General features: G+C 38.4%; 1 protein-coding gene across 1 annotated transcript in view; it reads right to left on the bottom strand.

Moving 5' to 3' along the window:
- The window catches only part of LOC129232644 (uncharacterized), a 125,017-nt gene that overhangs the window by 95,930 nt on the left and 9,044 nt on the right, over positions 1-20,043 (bottom strand). The window contains exons 2-3 of the mRNA XM_054866776.1: positions 14,634-14,826; positions 14,450-14,590 (exon numbers count right to left, since the gene is read on the bottom strand). Of these exons, the coding sequence (XP_054722751.1) occupies positions 14,450-14,590; positions 14,634-14,826 (334 nt within the window). The remainder of the gene's footprint in view (positions 1-14,449; positions 14,591-14,633; positions 14,827-20,043) is intronic.

The raw sequence follows: 20,043 nt of genomic DNA, 5'->3' as shown, positions 1-20,043 counted from the left end.
ATTCGGAACTCCAGCGCTCGAATACGCTACCTTGCGGTGATTTACAAAACTGCAAATGAAACTAAAACATTGCCACGTTGCGTTCCACGTGTGTCTGTTGACGTAAACACAGGCAGTTTGTTCTGAGTATTTATTAACGCAATCGATGTGTCTTAGTTTGCTTTCAGCTACAGAAATTAATTCGTCCCTTAGTAGCATTCTCGAGCTTCTCAAAATAATGTTAGTTTTCATTATTTCTTTAATAATTGGTGAAAGCGAAAATTCTGGATTAACAAACTTGGATAACGTTATACAAGGTAAAAAATTTTATTGTTTTGTATGAATTTGTAAGAATATGGGGTTTTTTTTAAATCTTAAATTAATTAAACTTACCATATTTTACAGCTGCATTTAGTTGGAATGGACAGTATGCAAAATATTTTCTTGATTATATTATCGTAGAACAAAATGAATAACCGAGAAAAAATTTACTTTATTCCTTTTATTCTCAGCTGAAAGGTTTCGCCAAATTTGTTTAGGGTTATAGTTTTAGTATAGTGCGAGCAAAGTAGCCTTGGCGAGATTTCGCGTTTTTAGTTAAACCATTTTTAATTTTTATCATGAGTGGAATAAAATGGTAGTAAGATTACAGAATTCGATAAGTGAAAAGAAATAATGGTCAATCAACTGAAAAGAAAACTACCACCATATATCCGTGAGAATTTTGTTGATGATTTGCATAACATGACACAATTAAATCGTAACTCAGAAATTAGAAAAATCGAAACAGAAAATTTTTAAATTAACCGATTCGGGAATTCGAGAGAAATAACTCAGCTACAAATGGAAAACAAGAAGCGCTAGCCAAGCAAGGCAAAAAAGTATCATCTTCTTTCGATAACAATTTGTAATGTCATATTGAATTTTCTAGCATTAATTGTTATTCTTGTCAGGCTACAATTATTATTTAGTTTTATCAAGAATTGATAAATATCGAATTCAACATCGTGGAAATAGCTGCTTAGAACTACGAACTACGTAGTTTGCATTAATCTTTGACGTTTAGTAATGCTTCTTGAATTGTCATTTCTTTCTACGTGGGCCAGAATATCCACAAGACTTTGAAAATTAATTTAAAAAGAATAAAGCGAAAAAATCATACGTACGAACAAAAATCACAACACTTTTAGCATTTTCTTCGTTACCATGTGCGTTTATTTTAGTTTTTAAGTCCGCCATTAGACAGTGACTTCAGTGCCCCCTATAGTTCGTTGGAGTTGCGAATTAAAAACTATTAATTATATGACACCTAGATTTCGATATAAAATCGCTATTTTTCGAAGGCTTTCCTCCATTCAAATTATTATTCAAGGCTTCATCTCAACTTTCCGCAACAATGCTTTTATTAAAATGTACAGCGGTGAAAAAAATCATTGAGATGAAAGATCTGTTGCCATTTTTTTCTCGAATATGAACAGATAAAATTCTTGTTTTTGTTTTGAGGCTTTTCCTGTAATCACATACACACACACACAGGGGATTTAAAATGTTTTTCTTTTTGGGGTTTTTCCGCAATCTGCCGCAAAATTTCGCTGACTTTTTTTTTGTTTTTTGGCTCAAGCCTGAGTGTTGAACTTGCGTCACTTGACATAACTTTTATTTTCGAGGTGGACCGTGCAAAGCCGGGCGACGCAGCTAGTCTAGTATTAAATGTTGTTCTTGTCAGTCTTATGGCCACAGTGAATATGTAGTTCCATCAAAAATCGATAAGCGTCGAATTCAACATCATGGACATGGCTGCTTCAGAACTACGAACTACGGGATTTGCATTAATTTCTAACGTTTAGTAATGCTTCTTGATTTCTCATTCTTTCTAAATGGGCCAGAATATCCACAAGGCTTAAAAAATTAATTTCAAGAGAATAGAATAAAGAAATCATCTATACAAACAAAAATTACTAGGCTTATTAGCATTTTATACGCTACGACATGCGTTTATTTTACCTTTTTTATCCGCCATTAGACGGTGGCTGCAATGCCCCCTAAGTTTACTGGAGTTGCGAATTATTTAACACACATTATTTTTGATTTGGCTGTAAATCAGAATTTTCGAAGTTTTTACCACTATCTTTTAAATGAAACATTAAAAGCCTTTTAAAAAGTAACTACAATTGCATTAATAATTATTAAAAAAAAAATATTGAAAAATACTTGAGTTTTTTTATGCATAGTATGAAAATAAGTGAATAAACCACCCTTTCTACTGCGAAGTTTCTATCCAAAAGTGCCCTATTAATTGAACTTAAGATCCCTTTTGTCTGGAAGCACTTTGCCCTATTTTATTTTTTGGTGTGGGAGAAACACCAAAATATAAACTTTGTACATTCCAAATCAAATTTCATATTCATCTGCATCAAAACTCTAGCTTGCGCCATCTTTTCCACAATAATTTCAGCTTGATTCTAGTAAGTTTTATTACTAATAATATTGTTACAAATTCTGTAAATAGTAATTATTGTAGGAACGTAACCTGTAAATAGTTTCCCGTAATGAATATACAACCCCTTTTTCATTCGGCTAAAGTATACGACCCCTATTTTCTTTCTTTTCATTGATAACGGTCTACTACTTTACAGAAGCGTGTGGAATATTTGAGAAATTTCTTTTCGGTGTATTTAAGCCGTTAGCGATGGATAAACAGTTAGTTTCGATTGAGAATTTGCGCTGAGTGTGTATTAGCTCTGTTTATAGCGAGGCATTTCGCTGTGTTGTTTTCGTATTTGGAAGTAAATACGTGTGTAAACGTTGAGTTTACGGTGTTGTGTGCTAATTGCTTAATTGCTGATGAATAATTTCGCAGTTGTTGAAGATCTTTCCTGTACATAGTGTAAATAAATTTCCTGTGTTTTTATCAAGAACTGTGTTTTCATTTCAAGAAAGCGGAAGTCGCACCGAATCCGTTACAATTTGGCGCCCAACGTGGGGCTTCTTCTGGACTTTCTTGGAGTAAGTGTGACTTTGGACATTTTTTCATAAAGACTTTTTTTGAATTAGGACTTTATTTTTTATGGTGATTACTCGCGCAATGGATGAACAATTAAAACAACTTCTTGACGCAATCACCTCTGTGAAGAGTGATATGGCTACTAATCAAGAACAATTAAAAAGTGACTTGACTGCAAGTTTTACAGCTAATCAAGAACAATTAAAAAATGATATGGCAGCTAATCAAGAACAATTAAAAAATGATATGGCAGCTAATCAAGAACAATTAAAAAATGATATGGCGGCTAATCAAAACCAATTGAAAAGTGATTTAACGGTGCTGAAAAATGACCTAGTTTCTAACCAAGAGGAAATTAAAAACGATCTTACTTCGGTAAAGACTGTGATGGAAAATAAATTTAATGAGATAGAGCATCGAGTTGATGCTATTGAAGGAAAGTTTGAGGCAGTTGAAGGCCGATTCATCGCAGTGGAAAATAAAATCGAAGAGAAATTTGAAGAAAAATTAAGTTCCGTTGAAGGCCGATGCAATGCTGTAGAAAATAAACTGGAAGAAGAAGATAGAAAATTTCATCAACTTAAAGAAGACATCTTTAAAGACCTGGAAAGGAGATTGGCGACCGCGGAAAGCAGCTCTGTACAGTTTGGCGCTCCCACATCGGTTGCTCGACCGTCCATTAAACTTGCCACCTTTGATGGGAAAACTTCGTGGCAGGTTTACAAAACTCAGTTCATGATAGTGGCGGAAGCGAACGGATGGGACTCTGCTACCAAGGACTGCCATCTTGCAGCATCCCTGAGAGGTGATGCAGCGGACATTCTTCAGACCCTTCCGGACGGCCAGCGCCTGGATTTCGCCGCCCTCACATCTGCGTTGGAGCTTCGCTTCGGTGAGAAGTGCCAGAAAGATTTCAGCCGACTCCAGTTGAAGTCCCGTTTCCAGAAAACCGGGGAAACCCTGCAAGAGCTCGCGGCGGACATCGAGAGACTGTCTCATCTTGCTTTTTGCGACTGTCCTGCGGATGTTCGGGACAACCTGGCACTCAACTACTACATCGACGGGGTTCGAGATCCGGAAATCCAGAAAGCTCTACGGATGGCGGATGTCAAAGACCTGAGTTCTGCTGTTGTGTATGCGATGAAGTTGGAGGCCGCCCAGCAAGCAACCCGCAAAGATCGCCATTCAGTCCGCGGCGTGAAAACTGATGAGTCTGATCCGGTTTCGTCACGCTTTGCTGAACTGGAAAAGCAAATAAAAGAAATTGCAGGAATCCTCAAAAGGACTTCGGCTCCCAAGTACCAAAATGGACAATCACTTAAGTGCTGGAAATGTGGCGGCGAGGGTCACTTACGAAGAAACTGTGAAGCTCGCCAAGAAACCAGAGGGAAGAGCACCTCTCCCTCCCAGGTCCAGGAAAACTAAGCCATGGCAATCTCGCGGGGCGGAGGTCGCCAAATTGGAATGAGCCCCATCTTAAAGTTTTCCAGATTTCATCGACGAGTGGCGGCAGTAATGGACTGTTTGTTTACGCATACGTGAACGGGTTTCCCTGCGAACTGATTATTGACACTGGAGCCAATATTACAATCATTAGAACAGATGTGGCTCGTCAATTTGGACTCAACATTCTATGGACGCCGCCCTGTGTTACCCTCCAAACTGTGACAGGTGACAAGATCGAGATTGAAGGTAAAGTAAACTTAGAAATTGTGTTTGGAAATGCCACTTACCATCATACGGCATTCGTTGCTGCTATCACAGACCCCTTCATTCTCGGATTGGACTTTTTAAAGAAGTATGACTTCAACCTCGACTTCAAGACTAACGAGCTGCACTCGACGAGAGAAGACATAGCAGTCTTTCCCGCAGAAAGTGATGTAAAATCCGCTCATCAAATAATTGCCCAAACAGATTTGTCAATTCCCTCAAGGTCAGAATCATTAATACCCGGCTCCATTGAAGAAAGCAATAGTTTTCGATTTGGACTCATTGAATCCCCCAACTTAAGCAATAACCCAAAAGGAGTGCTGGTAGCATCTACGCTTGTGGACCTTTCTAAAGATGTAATTCCTGTGAGAGTCGCCAACGTGAGTGAAAGGTCAAGGAATATCCGGAAAGGTGAAGTGTTAGCAACTTGTACTCCAGTAAACTGCATCATTAGAAGAATCAATTCCCCCGAGACTGTGTCTTCTGAGTCCTTGACATCGAAGTTAATTGGGAGTGCACCATTAACGAAAGATCAAAGAACTGCTGCGGAACAATTGGTGGACGACTTCAAGCATCTGTTTTCATCTACATCGGAGGATGTGGGCCGGACGAATTTAACGCAGCATAGGATCTACACTGGAGAACACCCCCCTATTAAGCAGCATCCAAGACGACTACCGTTCACCAAGAAGGAAGAGGTTGAAACCCTCCTGAAAGAGATGAAGGAGAATGATGTAATCGAACCTTCATCCAGTCCTTGGGCCTCTCCCATCGTCTTGGTCCGAAAGAAAGATGGCTCCACCAGATTTTGTGTCGATTACCGACGACTGAATGAAATCACCAAGAAAGACAGTTACCCTCTTCCACGGATAGACGACACCTTAGACACTCTTTCCGGACACAAGTGGTTTTCGACCCTGGACTTGAAGAGCGGCTACTGGCAGGTTGAGATACACCCTGATGACCGAGAGAAGACAGCGTTTACAACTGGACAAGGCTTATGGCAGTTTAAAGTGATGCCCTTCGGCCTCTGCAATGCACCAGCTACGTTCGAGCGTCTTATGGAGACAGTGTTAAGAGGACTTTCCTACGAATCCTGTCTTGTCTACTTAGACGATATCATCATCGTGGGACGCAGTTTCGAAGAACATCTGGCAAACCTTAGGAAGGTGCTGCAAAAGCTTAAGGAAGCCAATTTGAAGTTAAGCCCGTCCAAATGTAATTTGTTCCGCCGGGAAGTGAACTACCTTGGTCACATCATCTCTTCTGAAGGTGTACAAACCGATCCAGAAAAGGTATCTGCGGTCAAAAGTTGGAGTCGTCCCGAAAACATCCATCAGCTGCGAAGTTTCCTGGGGCTCTGCACGTACTACAGGAAGTTTGTAAAGGGTTTTTCCAACATCGCACGACCTTTGCATAAGCTGACGGAGAGCAAGCAAAAGTTTGAATGGTCCAAAGAATACGAAGATGCATTTCTACGACTGAAGGAGGCTTTAACATCAACGCCTATCCTCGCCTATCCTCAGCCTGAAAAATCCTTTATCCTGGACACTGATGCGAGCAACGAGGGCATCGGAGCTGTTTTATCCCAAGAAATTAACGGAAATGAACATGTCATCGCTTACTGGAGCAAATGCTTATCAAAGTCGGAGCGAAATTACTGCGTCACCAGAAAGGAGTTACTGGCCATAGTGAAAGCTGTAGAACACTTCCATCATTACCTCTACGGCCGAAAATTTCTGCTTCGGACAGATCATGCCTCATTAACTTGGCTTTTGAACTTCAAAAATCCGGAAGGTCAGATAGCCAGATGGATACAGCGGCTCCAGGAATATGACATGGAGATCAAGCATCGAAAAGGGTTATCTCACGGTAATGCTGACGCTTTATCAAGGAGACCCTGTCCTGAGAACTGCCACTATTGTTCCCGAATCGAGAAACAGTATGGAACGACTAGCCCTACTGCCTATCAGGTGACAGTGACTTCAACATCATCAGAACCTGATCCATGGAGTGACGACCAAGTTCGAAAAGATCAACTTGAAGACCCCGACATAAAACCAATTTTGGAATTCATGGAGAGTGACAGTCGGCGACCTAGCTGGCAGGACGTTTCCATCCTCAGTCCTGCAACAAAAAGATACTGGGCTTTATGGAACTCGCTCCATTTACGGAACGGCGTGCTACACCGAAAATGGGAATCTGACGACGGCAAAACATCTAGGTGGCAGTTACTACTTCCCCGATCAAGGATTTCAGACGTTTTGAAAGAAATACATAGTAGTGCGACTGGAGGACATTTTGGTGTCTTGAAAACCCTCAATAAAGTTCGGGAGCGCTTCTTCTGGAGCAAGGCGAAGGATGACGTGGAGAAGTGGTGCCATTCTTGTGACGCCTGTGCTGCTCGTAAAGGACCGAAGAAGAGAAGCAGAGGGAAGCTACATCTGTACAACGTTGGAGCTCCTTTCGAACGAATTGGGATCGACATCTTGGGTCCTCTACCAAGAACTGCTGATGGGAACAAATACATTCTTGTTTCCATCGACTACTTCACCAAACGGCCGGAAGCATATCCCATTCCAGATCAAGAGGCTACCACCGTAGCAGAGACTCTAGTCCAACATTGGATCTCGAGATATGGAACACCTTTGCAGATTCATTCCGATCAAGGGAGGAATTTCATCTCTGCTGTGTTTAAGGGCCTATGTCAAATTCTCGGAATTGAGAAAACTAGGACAACACCACTACACCCACAATCGGACGGCATGGTGGAGAGATTTAACCGCACAATCCTGAACAATCTCTCACTTATGGTCTCCAGAAATCAACAGGATTGGGACAAGAAGCTACCTTTGTTCCTGCTGGCCTACCGCAGTGCTGTCCACGAGACTACCGGATATGCCCCATCTCAGATGCTCTTCGGACGAGAGCTTCGGCTACCTTGTGATCTCGTCTTCGGTCGTCCTCCGGATGCGCCTTCATCGCCTGAGGAGTACATCCAGGATCTCCAGGCCCGGTTGGAAGACGTTCATAACTTCGCACGAGAGCGAATCAACATCGCGGCGGAGAAGATGAAGACCAGATACGACACAAGGTCTACTGGACATGAATTCAACGAAGGCGACAAGGTTTGGTTATGGAATCCCATCCGACGGAAAGGTCTTTCACCCAAATTGCAGTCGCATTGGGATGGACCCTACAAAGTCCTTAACCGACTAAATGACGTCGTAGTGAGGATTCAAAAATCACCTAATGCAAAACCTAGGGTTGTACATTATGATCGGTTAGCCCCATACTATGGCCATAGTTCATGAGTATTACGTAAACAACCATGGTTGATAACATAAAAGTTGTAGATAATTTTTGCTTTTAATGTTTAGTAATATTTCTTGTTATTATTGTGTTTTCTGTATCTGTTAGTTATTAATTAATGTGTATATTTGTAAACTTGTGATAGAAGTTTGGCACCCTTTCTGGGGATTGTACTGCCCGGGACGTGCAGTCCTTAGGAAGGGGGCAATGTTACAAATTCTGTAAATAGTAATTATTGTAGGAACGTAACCTGTAAATAGTTTCCCGTAATGAATATACAACCCCTTTTTCATTCGGCTAAAGTATACGACCCCTATTTTCTTTCTTTTCATTGATAACGGTCTACTACTTTACAGAAGCGTGTGGAATATTTGAGAAATTTCTTTTCGGTGTATTTAAGCCGTTAGCGATGGATAAACAGTTAGTTTCGATTGAGAATTTGCGCTGAGTGTGTATTAGCTCTGTTTATAGCGAGGCATTTCGCTGTGTTGTTTTCGTATTTGGAAGTAAATACGTGTGTAAACGTTGAGTTTACGGTGTTGTGTGCTAATTGCTTAATTGCTGATGAATAATTTCGCAGTTGTTGAAGATCTTTCCTGTACATAGTGTAAATAAATTTCCTGTGTTTTTATCAAGAACTGTGTTTTCATTTCAAGAAAGCGGAAGTCGCACCGAATCCGTTACAATATTTTTTTTTTTAAGTCTCTTGATCTATGTTGACGAAATCAATTCTGCTACTGAGTCTCCTGGAAGTTCAATCTAACTACCAAACGGCACAACCTTGAGAGTCACGGATTTAGACAAAATCCTAGATATAGGTCGATTCCCACTGGGTATGAGCCTAGGTAAAGCGGTTTGTCTGCATAGGCCCTAGTTCGGCTGCAACTGGGGTTCAAAGTTGATAATTTGGACCCAGAATTATAATGGAGTTTCCATTAGGATTACATTTTTACCCCTTTTTCTGCTATTGTACTGCAGTATGAGCCAATTGCATGCACTTATCCTTGAATTATTTATCCGTTGAATACTAATTTTTAATAAGAAGTTCTTAAATTTAAATTGGGCACTACTTTTAATTTCAATAACTTGAATGCCAAAATAACGTAGTTACAGGGTATTTATAGTTTGCAAATCAAACGAATTATTTTCGTTTTATATTAATTCTTTGCTAGTAAAATGTACTTATTGTTCGCTAATGGAAGCATTTACTTTAACCGACATTTATCGTCTGTTATCAAAGATATTCCACAATAATAAGCAAAAATCAGGAGAAGAGAAAAAGTTCTAATTTATTGCACGTGGCACACTCGTTGTACTAACAAAAGATGTCAATTTTGTAGGGACATTGATTCTGCCCCTACCTGGGCTCATATCTAGTGGGAATGAACTTATATCTCTTGAATTTTGTCCAAATCCGTGGTCCTCAAGGTCGTAAGTCCTCAAATCGCAGTTTTAGACGCCCAACCCTGAACCTGCACTCGTAACAGTTGAAAGCACTCCATTTCAGGAATTATACTTTGAGAGTGATGTAAACATTTTTGCTGTGTGTTATTACCATTCCATGAGCAAATAAACAAATCTACACAGTCAATAATTCAATATTCACAGTCAAATAATCAAACAAATCTACAGAAAATCAATTTATTAATTTGAAACATAGAACATAATAGAAGGGGTGTCCTTGGGGAGCGCGGCTGGAAGCACCTGCTGGTGTTCTTGAAGGGTTCCGGAAAGCTGCCAAGACCAACTATCAAAGAATGAGTGGAAAAGAATGAATCATGCGTTTCTGAAATAAAAGCATTTTCTACCAAAAAGTTAACACACAGGTGGTTTTTCTTAAAAGATCACAGTACCTTTCAAACATTTTCTTTTAATTTAAGTAAATTTTATATTTCTTTGAAGCCATAACATGCATACTTATTTCTTAATCAATAATTTATTTTCAAAATTTAAAAATATTGCCTACTGTTTTTAAAAATTCAAAAAATTGAAGAAAATTTCAATTTTTTCAAATCTCTAAGACTTTTTTATTTTTGCACTAATTAAAAACTTTTTTTTTTGCTAAACGATCACTATAATAATCTCTAAAAATATATGCTTTCATTTGCTTATGAGTTTATTAGAAAATTTTCTGTTATTAATTATATAAAAAATCAAAGTTTTTTTTTAAAAAAATTTGATTTTTAAAGGTTTAACATGCTCTAAACATTTGAGTAATTTATAAAATGCTTATCCAATGCACAGTTTTGTCAAATGTGTTATCCCAATTGCAAAATGTATTACTTTAAAGCTGTATCTTTAATAGAAAAAAATCCTTAGGGATTCTAATGACATGAAAACACGAAAATACCATCATCGAGAAAAAGCAGTTTAAAGTTTTTCTTCTGCTTAAGAACACATAGCGAGCATGGCTTAAAAGCACTCATAACTTCTTAAATATTTGAACTAAAGCAATGAAACTTTTTCACTGTGTTCAGAACAGTTTTTAGTTTTGAAATAAGCAATGAAAATTTTTTTGATCGTTTCATCATTTTTGAGGTACTGTAATACCTCAATTTACCCTTAATTTTCCTTAAAGTAAAGGAATGTGAGGCAAAATGAAATTGCTAAAATTACTTACTTTCTTCAAAATGAACAAATTGCAAATTTGTGTTAAAATTAAGGTACGTAAAGAAAGACCAATGTATTTTAAAAAAAGACTTGCATTAAAACATTATTTTTAATGTTTAGCAGTTAATTTCTCCCTTAAAAAAAAGTGAGTTTTTTCATTTTCTTTTTTATGGGATAAAATGAAAAAAAAAATATTTTCCACTTATAATAGTTTCTGTTTGAAAACTAAAAGTATTTTTGATCAAATGGATGAGTAAAAATAAAGGAATAAATGAAGAAATGAGTCGATAATGGAGCCATAAACGAACAAATGAACAAAATAATTAACCAATATATCATAAAAAAATAAATGGGTGCATGAAATAATATATGAATAAATAAATAAGTGAAGGAATATAAATAAACTAATTAATTAATCCGTAATTGTTTTAACAAATGACCGAATAAGTAAATAAAATGAAGTCTTTCACTTTTTCCCATCCACTTTTACCCGCATGCGCTTGACAAATTGCACAAAATATTTAAAATTAAAATAAGCTTAATTAAATAAATGATGCCCCGACTATTAGAAGGCCTCCATTAATATTTGAAATCTTAATAACAAGAACTTCAGCATTTTATAATAACAAAAGCAATTTTCAACTTTCCACAAAATATTACAATATGAGTATCAATATTTGAAAATGGCCACAGGGGGACAAAAAAAATTTTTTTCTTTGGTGCCCAGAGTTTGAGAATTGATTTTAGATATATTTGGGGCTCTGAATCGAAATATGAAATTAGTTTTTCTCTAATAGCTCTACTTTTTTTTAGATAATTGCTGCTGTTTTACCCAAAATGTGGAGTTTAACTCCGTTTTGCGCACTTCTAAAAGCAAGTGTACGCTTCTTAAACAAGGATTGCTTCTGGCATATTTACTCTTTTGTCAGCCTGCTGTCTTGTACAATAAAAGAAAATTCACCAGATGCAGTAAAGGTTTGACAAGTTTAGTAATAACCGACTGGTCAACACGTTAAGGTCCGATCCGATTCCGAGTCACAACTGACTACAACTGTATTTATGCCGAGGACTGCATACAAAGTGCCTTGCCTCCATTATTTTTTATACCGATAGATGGCAGCACCATCACCGGATCGAACAGTTAATGAGAATTTAGAACTAGTCCAGGAGCTTATAGCTACCTGGTGCTAGCACCCCCAGAGGTATCGTTTCACTTGGAGGACATTGAGACCACGAGCCTATTTAACGTCGCCCAGTCCCCTTTAATGACGACGGTGGATCTTCGACCATCGAGGTTCGAACTGAGGACCCTCCGGCCCCGAATCCGACACTCTACCAATCGGGCTACCACGGCCCCACGTTAAGGTCAATTTGTAAGTTCTTGCTTGCATATATTCACTTCTCGCGATGTGTGATGAGCTGGATCTTTGTATACAATATTTTTCAGGGCCCATTGGTTGACCCTAGATAAACATTTTTTGGGGAGTCCTCTGAAGTCAAACCTTATAAACATAAACGTTAATGGGGAACCACCATTTCAGGGGTGTTGAGGTGTTTTACCACTCGTTCAAAATATTTGTTGGGAGGCAGATTATCCCACACTTAAGTACACGTAAAAAGGGTTTATAAATAAAGGAGAAAACTTCAGAAAATGAAAGAAAAATAAGGTAAAGTTTTCTTAAGTAAGACTACTACAATTTTAGTCATTTTGAGGCTCTTAAAAATTAGGGACCCTTGTCCAACAGCATAATTGACTGTTTGGTAATCAGTCTCTTTTTGTTTGTACAGTACAACAGGAAATTATATCCCTGCTTTGTGTTTTATTTGATTATAGATGTAATTTAAACCCGTTTTATACAAATACAAATACAAAAGTGTCGACCAGCAACAGGCTCTGAGCCCAGCTAGACTGGTCCTAGTCAATTGACAATCCCCAGTGAAGATCAATGGCCCTCTTAAAACTATCTACTCCCTTGCTCATGACCACCTCTTCCGGTAAACTGTTCCAAGGTTCCACTACCCCCGCTATAATAATAAATTTTCCTAACATCCATGTTAACCTGAGATTTAAATAGCTTAAAACAATGACCCCTTGTCCTGTTTTCAGTGCTAAATTTCAGCCCCGTAACATCTTTCGTTTTAATAAACTTAAACAACTGAATCATGTCCCCTCGGGTCTCTTTTTTGCTCGAGACTGTACATTTTTAGTTTTCTAAGCCTGGAATCATAGTCTAAGTGAGAAAGTCCATTTATCAGCCTTGTAGCTCGCCTTTGAACCCTTTCCAATACATTAATGTCTTTCTTAAGATAAGGAGACCAAAAACTGAACAGCATACTCCAAATGAGGTCTTACCAAACTTCTATATAAGGGCAGAAGAACTTCTATGTATATTTAATAGAATGAATATGTATATTTATTTGTTATATCTTAGAAAAATGAGCTTCTGGGAAGAAACTGATGTCATATTTGAACTCAAGGTACCAAAGTCATACGAAATCAGCTCCCAAATCCCCAGCACCAAAAACACTGTTCCCCTATGATTATTGTATGCTTGGGTGTACAGGGATAACGTTTTCCTGACTGGAATAGACTATATGTGGTACTACAGTGAAGCATCGTTTATTCAATTCTCTTTTATACGTTTTCATCAATTATACGTTTTAAAAATTGGTCCCTGCAAAGTCTAATACACATTAACCTATATCTCTACATAGTATAAAATGAAGTGTCCAAAAAGCGTCTGTTTGTTTGAACTCGCAAAACTCGAGAACTACCCGGCAGATTTCGCTGAAATTTTCATAATTTGTTCCTTTAAGTCCTGAGAAGGTTTGCAGACCAGTTCGAAAACAATTCGATGGATAGTTCTTTTTTTATTCCAATTTAGGCCCAACTTTCACATAAATTCTCGAATATGGGGATGAAAAATGACTCGCAATTAGTAATATTATATATCGTTGGAAAGGGAAGAATTTTCGCGTTCTACGCAATTTGTTCCAAAGCTCTAACTTAATTGTGGAGGGAGTTTTTTACGTTTTTAGCTCGAATTTGTTTAGGCTTAGCTGAAATTTAGGCACTTCTTTCTTCATTAAATTTCTCAATAAAAAGTGAAGGAATTGTCCTGCAGTTTTCTTTTTGACACCATTGAAAAGAGCTACCTTTTTTACTCCAGATCTAACTCGACCCTTGGTCGGAAGTTTAACCCTCTATCTCATTAGAAAAAAAGTTACAAGCGAATTAAATGAATAGAGAACAAATTTTTGAACTTCAAGTTTTTAACCATTTTATTTTGCGTTTCCACGGTAACGCTTTTTGAATCCATTATCCATCTTTCTCATTTTCAATTCTGAAACTTATTTTATTTTGTGTTTCCATGGTTTCGCTTTTTAAATCCATCTTTCTCATTTTATTTTAATTTCTTAAAAGTATTTTTAATATGTGTCGTCATTGTTTGGAGGGGAAATTTTGCATGATGATTTTTTTTTTCTTTTATTTATGCCTGATTGTTGAATATACGTCTCTTGACACAATTTTTGTTTTCAAAATAGACCGGGCAAAGCCGGGCAACGCAGCTAGTCTATTATACGTTTTTTCGTTTGTACGTTTTTTTTCATATACTCCCTTCAAAAACGTATAAACGGTGCTTCACCGTATATAGTTAATATATTGCCAGATGGGTGGCACTAAAAACAGAGTTAATATTTCACCATTTCACTTTGCCGCTCTATTTCACTTTGCGCCACATTCCCCTACATTTAGCAGATTCTCGTGAAGAATAAGAAGCAGTGAAATTGAGCAGTGAAGCGAATTTACCTCGAAAACAAGCTTCGTCTTACCTTCACGCCATGAGGCGTTTCTGAATTAAAACAGTCCCACATGGCGATTCTTGACTCCTCATGGTATAAACCTCTAGGGTAACCCTCAGTTCCTTCGGGACTACTACCACCAGCGCTCCCAACCTCACATTCAGCGTCCATCTGGATTGATACCTCCATCGTTGCCTGCTGGATCACGTGGTACTTCTTGGTAACCGCCGCAAGCAGCAGCATAGCCTCCATAACCACCAGGGCCTCCATATCCACCAGGACCGGCACCTCCACCCTGGCCTCCAAAACCACCCTGACCACCAAAACCGCCCTGGCCACCAAACTGACGGCGGACTCTGGAATTTTCTTCTTTACTTGCGTCCTCCGATGCCATCATCGGTGGTAACCTGGAAAACAAATAAACAAGTATTCATTCGGAGTGTTACCGTTGCCGCACGGAATACGGTCTTCAGTCTCAACGTTTTAGTGTCCTCAACACTACCGTAACTACTTTATTGGAAAAAAATGTAATAAACAACTATAAAATGGAATTAACCAATTTAAAAATGAAAAGGAGTTAAAATTTGCCATTGACCTGGAAGAATGAATTAAATATTTGTGCTTACCAACCAACTGAAGACAAAATACATCCTTGTAGGAATTTATATTGTTTTCTTGCCACTTGCATTTAAACCCTCTAAAATTGCAAGAACTTTTGAATGAGGAAATAGGGAAGTTATCGATTTTTCAATTTTATTTTTATATGATAGAGTAACATGTATGAACATCATAGGTGAAAAATTTTTTCGATACGATAAGTAGTTTTTTTAAATTAATTTTTAAAGTTCAAGCCCTTGTGACGTGAAATGGCACAGGAAGTGACGTCATGCGCTCTTCCGCCGCGGAAGAAGCCGAAGGACGTGCAGTAAGCTTCGAAGAGGAAACGTAAGGCTTACCTCCTCGCATTTAACTCCTCGCGTTTCTGGAACATTAAACCTCTCATCCTCTCGGAAATATTCGAATATCATCATTGATGTTACACGAGGAAGATTATTTAGATTGTGCTTTAACGAATCCGGCCTCCATAGTGTGTTCAAAAGGATTATTGAATTTCTAAAAAATAAAAATATCAACGCGCTCAATATGTCCGTAGCGAAAACAAGGGATCTTCGGCGGAAGGCTGCCCATTAGAGCACTGTGACGTAAGCTCGTGACGTTTCAGAAGAGCGCACTTTTGTGCGTGGATTTTTAAAAATTCATTAAAAATCAATCACGGTGTTTTAAAATTCGGCGATGGTGAATTTTTTAGTTTTGAGGGTCAATTAACAATATCCAATAGCCAAATTATGAACATTTAATAGGTTGCAACTTCCCTATGCCAGTTCAGTCATTCCATCCGAGGGCTGCAGTTTCGTGCTTTTTAGCACTCATCAGCAGGGAATAGGAAGTAACTGAGCTAAAGGCAGAAAGCCTTCTAAAGGAGCCAAGAGAGCCAAACAAACTGGTAGCTAATATAGAATTAGCGCAACAGACAGTGACCGCAGCAATGGTGTGGTTCAACTTAAAGATTGAAGGCATATTGCAAGGTACTTCGCAAGCATGTTTATTTTACAAATAAACGAACTGATGTGCGCATCACATGACTTCCTCTTACGCCAATTTAATGATGATAGCGCCTTGGAGTAAACAAAGAAACGCTAAATATTTTCACCCCTAGTTTCTTGCGAACCGAAGCAAAAAGTCGTTTTGCACAGATTTATTTCCCCATTATTGACAATTTCAATGTGATTCAGTGGTTGGCTCTTTAAATATCACCAACATTGGCCGAATTAAAACCAGATTTAAAAAAACCTTTCGAATTTTCGAAATTAATTTGAATTCTGGAATTTTGAATTCAAATTATGTTTTTCGCAATCACGAGTTGCGACGAGGGGCTATTGTTTCTAGAAACAGCTCCTGTCCCCCAAGCCTACCCTTCCTCTTGGGCAGTTATGTGTTTATAGTTGTGTGTGTGTGCAGGTGTGTGTGTAGGCGCGCGTGCGTGCATGTGTAGGCTTGTGTGTGTGCGTAGACCTGTGTGTATGCACGTAGGCGTGTATGTGTGTAAAGATTTGTGTGTATGAGCGTGCGTGTGTGTAGGATATGGACGCCATCGACCAGAAGAAACGGATTCCTGCAGGCAGTGCTCGGAGCCGCGCCGGCAGAGGCCGGTGGGCGGTGGTGCTGGTGCCCCTGGTCCAAGCTGAAAAAGGAACCACAACGCCAAAAACGGTCAAATGAAAGCAATAAGCAATCGTGATTGCTCAAAAAAAAACACATTTTTTGCTAAATTGGCGACAAAACTTGGCGGCCAAAAGCTTGGCGATATATCGCCAAGTGTTTAACAAATTACAACACCACTTGAGTTAACATTGAAATTAACCATGATTTCCCCTCAAAAAGGTGTATAGGACTCCTTAGGAACATCTGAATGCAACCAAAAGGGTAGGTGCACAACTAGACTCCTCTAGAAGTCTACGTACCAAATTTCAACTTTCTAGGATATACCGTTTTTGAGTTATGCGAGATACATACGCACATACGTACATACACACATACGTATATACGCACATACGTATATACGGACGTAACGAGAAAGCTCGTTGTAATTATCTCTGGGATCGTTAAAATGGATGTTTCGGGTGTCTTTACGTTCCTAGGCATATATCCGCACGTGTGGTTGGGTCGAAAAAAAAACTCAACATTCATTCGGGGGTGAGCAGAATGGAACTAAGGCCGATGTTTGAGTGAAAATTTTTTCGCGAATACAATACTTCCTTTTTTTGTAAAAGGAAGTAAAAACGTTTTAGAATTTCAAATTGTTAACGATTGTGGGATAATTTTTTTTGTAAAATAAATACAAAAGCATACTTAAGACACATTGATTTTCTAAAACAATCGTGAAATGAATGATTTTGCATTTTATTTAGCAAAATAATGACGAAGAACTCACGTGATGCTGCAGATAACGAAGAAAATGAGAAACAGCTTCATCTCGATGTGGTCTGTATCGGCCTTGTGTGTATGTGTTGCCATTCCCTTCCTCTATATATGTAGAGACTGCTCGAAGGAAGAATATTACTCAATAGCCTGTGGCTACATTTACTTGATTTTGCATCTCAATCATGTTGCAAAAGAGGGGAAATTACAATGGGAATCGCCGGCAAAGCATTGAGTAAGCTTGATTGTCCTTTGCTAGAATAATGCAGTCTAATTAAACGATGAAACACTTTAAAGTTGAACTAGTTGCGAAAACGAATGATTTCTGCTGTAAATGGCAAATATCACGATTCCTTTCAACATAATAGAAGTTATTTTTCTCACTGTCACGTAAAATAGGCTTTTTTTGACCGTCATTTTAAAAGCAAAATATAAAAAATTAATTTGAATTTTAACATCTTGAATTTAAATTATGTTTTTCGCAATCACGAGTGTGTGTATGTAGGCGTGTGTGTTTGTGTGTGGGGGTGTGTGTTTGTGTGTAGGGGATATGTGTATGTGTGTAGGCATGTGTATTTGTGTCTGTGTGCTGGCATAAGTGTGTGGGTAGTTGTGTGTGTGAATGTGTATGCGTGGGGGCGGGGTATGTGTATGTGTGTGTGTTTGTGTGGGTGTCTGTATGTATGCGTGTGTGTATGTGTTTGTGCATGTGTGTAGGTGTATGTGTGTGCGTGTGTGTGTGTGTGTAGTTGTGTATGTATGCGCGTGTGTGTAGTTGTGTATGTATGCGCTTGTGTGTAGTTGTGTATGTATGCACGTGTGTGTAGGACATGGATGCAACCTGGAGACGGCATTCGCTCTAGGAGCAGCATCGTGAAGAGCCGGTCGACGGTGATGCTGCGGAGGATGGCGGTGGGAAAAATCAAAAGACGCCAAAAACAGTAAAATGAGAACAATAAGCAATCGTGATTGCTCGATAATTGAGTGAAGCGTGTAGCTGCAAAAGTAGGAATCTCCTATTCCAATTTTTCCACAAATGCGCTTTTTTTCCCATTATTTTTTACTCTAAGTGTAATACTTAGGTATGCCAACAATCTGAGACAGTTTCAAAGAGATCCTCTGAATGGTATATGGTGACAGATATGTCAGTTTTTCCTAAAGAAAAACTATTTTTTTCTTGAGGTTTTTCCTTGGGGTTAACTTTTGCAGCCGTGAGCTTCAAGTGTCAAAAGTGAACCATATCTAGAGACCAGTGACGGATCCAGGGAGGGGGGCTAAGGGGGCTACAGCCCTTGAGCTCCGAACTTACACTAGATAAAATCGAAATTTCAGAGACTTTTAATGCTGCAATACATTTGTGAATTTAAATAACATTACATTTAAATATAACTACTATGTATAGGGACATATTAATAGAAGGGGGAGGAGCTAGGGGACTGTAGCCCCTCCCATTCTCCCATTCAGTCAAAACTTAAAATTGATTAAATTGTGATCTGCCATGGAATGGAAAGGCTTGGAGGAAATAGTTTCGTTCTGCAATAGTTTTTTTTTTTTTTTCAACCCGAAAGTTATTACTCTCAACTTAAACGAACCATATATATTTAACTTCGTTCCAGGTTAGAGGGACACAGGTTATAGACCCCATCCCTTCCCGCCATGAGGTCAGAAATAACTCTAAACAATACAAAAGATTTTAAATATTTCAAAACTTTTGCGAATTTAAATATGAATTATATTTAAATAAATGTATACACTGTGGCGTATTAATGGTGGGTTGGGGGGGGGGGGGCTAAAGGAACTGTAGCTCCTTCTCCCATTCGGTCAAAATTTAAACGGATTACAATGTGATTTGCAATAGCATGGAAAGGTTTGGAGGAAATAGCTTCGTCCTGATGCTATCAAGGCTTTTAAATCTGAAGTTATTAGATTCAAACTAACACAGTCATACATTTTACTTTGTTCTCAGGCTAACAGGGCTGTAGCCCCCCCCCCCTCCCTCCCATGAGGTCAGAACATGCACAGGATAAAACCGAATTTTTAGAGATTTTAGATATTGCAATACTTTTATAAAGAGAGCCCAAAACGTTTTTAGGCCTCTAATTTCGGAAAATTTTGTTGGATGAGACCCCGCTTCCCCCTAATCTCATCAAAGATCACTTAAAATTGCCTTTTCACTACACTATTTGCGAATATTTCTGGAGAAAATGTTCTAGTTTTTTTTTCCAATTTACATAATCTTCACTCCTCTTTTGGACAAACATAGAATGAAAGTTTATCTTGGCGTTTCAATTTCAAACTATTTCTGGTGGAAACTTCTCCTATCTATATTTACCGTCACCTAAGTGAGCTTTAAAATATGTTTTTAGGACGGAGAAGAGCTTCCGAATCTCTTTTCCCTAACAATACTATAAAAGAAGCTTAGTATTGCTTTTCTAGTTTTAATGTCGAAATTTTGTAGGGAAAGTCCTCAACACTCTCCGTTCCCCTAACGTGACTAAAAAAGATTCATTTTCAAGCTTGAAACATATCCTTTGAAGACAACCCATTCCATCAAAATATAAATTAAATTTTTATTTCCAGAACTTCAATGTCTAAAAAATTTCAGAAGACAGCCCCCGAACCCCAACGCTTCTTCCAGCTTCAAC

This window comes from Uloborus diversus, unplaced genomic scaffold (genome assembly GCF_026930045.1).
Source record: "Uloborus diversus isolate 005 unplaced genomic scaffold, Udiv.v.3.1 scaffold_13, whole genome shotgun sequence".
Lineage (NCBI taxonomy): Eukaryota > Metazoa > Arthropoda > Arachnida > Araneae > Uloboridae > Uloborus > Uloborus diversus.
Note: the sequence above shows the minus strand (reverse complement) of the source record. Positions and strands in the feature narration are given on the sequence as shown.